The sequence below is a fragment of the Trichosurus vulpecula genome, chromosome 3, assembly GCF_011100635.1.
Source record: "Trichosurus vulpecula isolate mTriVul1 chromosome 3, mTriVul1.pri, whole genome shotgun sequence".
Lineage (NCBI taxonomy): Eukaryota > Metazoa > Chordata > Mammalia > Diprotodontia > Phalangeridae > Trichosurus > Trichosurus vulpecula.
Genome location: NC_050575.1, coordinates 228,760,469 through 228,763,285, shown reverse-complemented (window position 1 = coordinate 228,763,285; position 2,817 = coordinate 228,760,469). Strand labels below are relative to the sequence as shown.

General features: G+C 38.2%; 1 protein-coding gene across 1 annotated transcript; it reads right to left on the bottom strand.

Annotated features, from left to right (window-relative positions):
- Window positions 1-437: 437 nt before the first annotated feature.
- LOC118842402 (olfactory receptor 6-like) lies at window positions 438-1,394 on the bottom strand. The gene has a single exon (XM_036749931.1). It carries the CDS (start codon window positions 1,392-1,394, stop codon window positions 438-440), a length of 957 nt encoding a protein of 318 aa, XP_036605826.1.
- Window positions 1,395-2,817: the final 1,423 nt, after the last annotated feature.

The following is a 2,817-nucleotide window of genomic DNA, read 5'->3' as shown; positions in this document are numbered from 1 at the left end:
CATTATTTTTTTCTTTAAAAACTCTCTAATTTTATATAATTGGAATGGCCTATTTCATCTTTTATGATTAATTTTGTTGGTTATCTTTTTAAATAGAGCTCTTTCTGACATACTTTCTTTTATATATTTATTTATTTAGGATTTTTATTGTGAATGACTACAGTATCTTTCTGAAAGCTTTTCTGCATGTATTTATATAATCATGTGTTTTAAATTATTTTTTATTTCATATGGTTTTTATGGTAAATTTAGTTGTAATTATGCTAATTGACATTTAATATTGAATAATTCTTGCATCTCTGGTATAAATCTCATTCAAACGTTATTTGCATTTTTATTTCAATATTCAGCAGATAAATTTTTCTATAGGTCCCTTTGTTTACTTTATCCCAGCTAAGTTTGGCTATCAGGACCATACTTGACTCACAAATAGGAGTTTAGACAGTGGAATCTCTTAGGATTATGGCCCAACTAAAACTCAGGGTCTTTCTGATGGCACCTTTGACCTCCTGATTCCTTAGGCAATAAATGATGGGATTCAGCATAGGTGTAAATACTACATATGTGGCTGAGATCAATTTGTTGGAGTTAAATGAAGCAATAGCCCGGGGTCGAACATACATGAAAATTACAGCCATATAAAAGATTATCACCACTGTGAGGTGGGAGCCACAGGTAGAGAAGGCTTTTTGCCGTCCAGAGGCTGAAGGGATGCTCAGGACAGTGGAGATAATGAAGCCATAGGAGAGAACGGTGGCTAAGAAAGGGAATACAAGAATAATAATCGCTAGGATAAAGTCCACCCTCTCAGCCATGGAAAAGTTCTTGCAGGCCAGTTTGAGGATGGGAGAAACATCACAAAAAAAGTGGTTTAACACATTGTTACCACAGAAGGTGACACACGAGATGAAATACACCTTGATTACAGCAACAGAGAAGCCACATACCCAGGAGATGGCAGTCAGCTGAATACAGAGCTCTATGGTCATGATGACTGGGTAGTGGAGTGGTTGGCAGATTGCTACATAACGGTCATATGCCATGGCAGCCAGGAGCACACATTCTGTGCAGGCAAGTGAAAGGAAGAAGTAAAGTTGAGTCATGCAGCCCAAGAATGAGATGGTGTTGGGGTGAAGGAGAAAACCAGCCAGCATCTTGGGAACAGTGACAGAAATGTACCATATCTCCAGAAAGGACATACTACCTAGGAAGTAGTACATAGGCTTGTGGAGGGAACCATTGGCCCAGACAGTGAGGATAATAACCAAATTTTCCACCAATACTAACAAGTAGGTGCCAAGGAATAGGATGAACAGCAGGATCTGAAGCCAGAAGGAGGTAGGGAAGCCCACAAGGATGAATTCAGTCACATTAGTGATGTTTTCTTCCCACATGGTCAGGATGCAAAGAGGCTACAGGGACCTACAATGGTAATGCAACATAGAATTGTGAAGAATAAGGTGTTAGCAGTAGCTACTTACCTCCCAGATAGAACCTATCCTTTCATTAATCTAAAAACTTACATTGGTCATCCTCTGGGCCAAGTATCATGCAAACTTCCTTACAATTCCCAGGCTGCTGTTCAGAGGAACTGGTAAGCAGAGTAGACTCTCTAACCAGTTCTGACCTGGATCCAAGGTCAGGAATTATGAAATTCATTACAGTAGTTATGATACAGGATTCAGGAGTGAAAGAGTAGATGTGAGTCACAAATAGTGCAACGAGCTAAATGAGTGAGTGTGAGACAGTGATTACTTTGAGATCCCTTTTTCCTCAACAGTTGACCATTCTTAGGAAGTCCTGTGACTTAGAAAAGTGTCTACATGTAGAGAAAAACACAAGGTATGGATAATAGGTCAGGAATTTTAACTATCTTTGGTCTAAAGAGACAAAAGTGAGCAATCTAGGTCAAGAGCCAGACAAGCACACATTATTCACTTGATAATAATTATTATTACTCTTTAAAGGAATCAGAGTTCAACAGAAAGAAGGCATGATTTAGATACATGGGATCATAGGATCATAGATTTAGAAATGGAAGGGATGTTAAATGTCATCTATTAGAACTCTTTCATTTTATACATATGTGGGAAGGCAACGTGGATTTAGGCTCACCCTGTTCAGATCAGTTAATGAAGTCACACAAAGTAAGGGAATAGTAATAAGGTATTATATCAAGCTGTCTTTCAAAATTCATCAAGGAACTCATCTACACTTCATTAAAGAGATTTTCTTGGGCCTTGAGCTGGATAGCTTCATTTTTACAGTTAATTCAAAACCTCCACATCTGGATCTTACTTACTGTGATTTCAGTAGCTGAGCTGAGATTAAAACAAATCAACTCTATTTCTATTTAGATGAGGTTGTTGTTCAGTCACTTTAGTCACGTCCAACTCCTCTTGACCACGTTTGGGGTTTTCAGAAGAAGAACAGAAGAGTAGTGGTTGGTGATTCTCTACTCAAGGATTCTGAGACTTGTTGACTTGATAACAACAAAAGAAGGGTCCATTTTCTTCTCAACTTGTAGCACTATTTGTGACTCAGACCTAAGACATAACAAGGAATGTTCCAAAGCTTATTGAAACCAATGACAGCTATTGACTGAGTGGGCACGAATGTTTCTGCCATAAGGAACCTAAAAGTGTTGCCAATGATCGAAGTTTTCAGTAAGAAACTGAAGACAGCAAGGATACAAGGTGTGTTTTCCTCCATTTCTCATTGAAGAAGAGGGATTCAGAAAGTAAAAAAATAATCTGGAAAGCAAAATGTGTGGTCTGAAAAGGAGATGTGGATTTCTGGGTTATGGCTTATAACATA

What these genes read in the sequence shown, in the direction of transcription:
- LOC118842402 (XM_036749931.1), bottom strand. Translation starts at nt 1,394, where the DNA reads ATGTGGGAAGAAAACATCACTAATGTGACTGAATTCATCCTTGTGGGC.